The sequence below is a fragment of the Gregarina niphandrodes genome, assembly GCF_000223845.1.
Source record: "Gregarina niphandrodes unplaced genomic scaffold scaffold00129, whole genome shotgun sequence".
Lineage (NCBI taxonomy): Eukaryota > Apicomplexa > Conoidasida > Eugregarinorida > Gregarinidae > Gregarina > Gregarina niphandrodes.
In genome coordinates, this window is record NW_011645893.1 from 7,135 (window position 1) to 8,207 (window position 1,073).

The following is a 1,073-nucleotide window of genomic DNA, read 5'->3' on the forward strand; positions in this document are numbered from 1 at the left end:
TCGATTCCTCTAACGAAGACATCGACAAATCTAGCATCGTATAAGGAAATTCAAGGCGCTTATAAGCTGCTAGCGAAATACAAGTCTGCGATAGATTTCATTGATAAGAATGCGAGGAAGATTATTGTAACGGACAATATACGACTTTGGCAGGCCCTCGAAAGACGAGAGGAACCGCGCAACGACTTAGAAGTATATGCGGCACGCATTCGAGCCTTATATAAGGCAGCGTACCAGCATATCCCAGGAGGCCAGAACCCGGCCGATTTTTATTCAAGGAGACACCGTCTCCTCTCTTAAAGAGTTTTTAATTATTCAATCATCATAATTTTTCTTCGTGAAAAGAAAAGCATCTTCTGAACATTGAACTTCACTTTATACACTCGAACTCAGTTACCCGTCCCATATGGTTGAGACTAGATCAACGATGGATGTACACAAGGAAGCACGCAATATCATTATTGAGGCGAATAAGAGTGGCAACATGGACGTAGTTAGGGTCCAAGCCATCCCACCAAAGGTTTGGGGAGAGGTATGTACGACCCTAGACTGTCAACGACTGCTACAATATAACAGAGTACTGCTAACGACGTCATTTATAAAGGAGCTAGAGATGGTGATCGCGGCTAAGGAGAAGGCTGAACAGCCAGCCTTTACGCATCGCAAAATTCAGGAAGCGGTACCAGTACAGCCCGTACGACCACCTACTCTCGATTTGACATCAGTACATAGTCAACAGCAACCAATGAACGTCCAGCAGCAACCCATGTTGGAAGAAGTCTACTACTCTGACAGAAGCTCTGACGGGCACAGACGTGACAGACGACACACGCTGACGACAGACGAATGGTCCCACATTGATTATATGATGGGTGATCCAGGACAGATGTTGAGTCGGCTAAAAGGTGTGCGAATGTCGCCTGACAAAGCCTTTGAAGTGCGTAATAAGATCCTGCGGAAGACTCTAGTTGACCCGGAGATCGATGACTCCGACAAGCTGATCGCAAGGATCAACCAGTTGATCGATCAAAGGCCGATCGGGATCTATGACATCCGAGTGCGCGTATCACACT

The 1,073-nt window shown here is 46.3% G+C and overlaps 1 protein-coding gene across 1 annotated transcript; it reads left to right on the plus strand.

The window, feature by feature from the left end:
- Positions 1–427: 427 nt before the first annotated feature.
- On the plus strand, positions 428–694 carry GNI_207700 (hypothetical protein; the record flags this gene model as incomplete). Its single annotated transcript, XM_011135504.1, has 1 exon — positions 428–694. A coding segment is annotated over one exon (267 nt), but the record flags the coding sequence as incomplete, so codon positions are not given.
- Between the last annotated feature and the right edge of the window lie 379 nt (positions 695–1,073).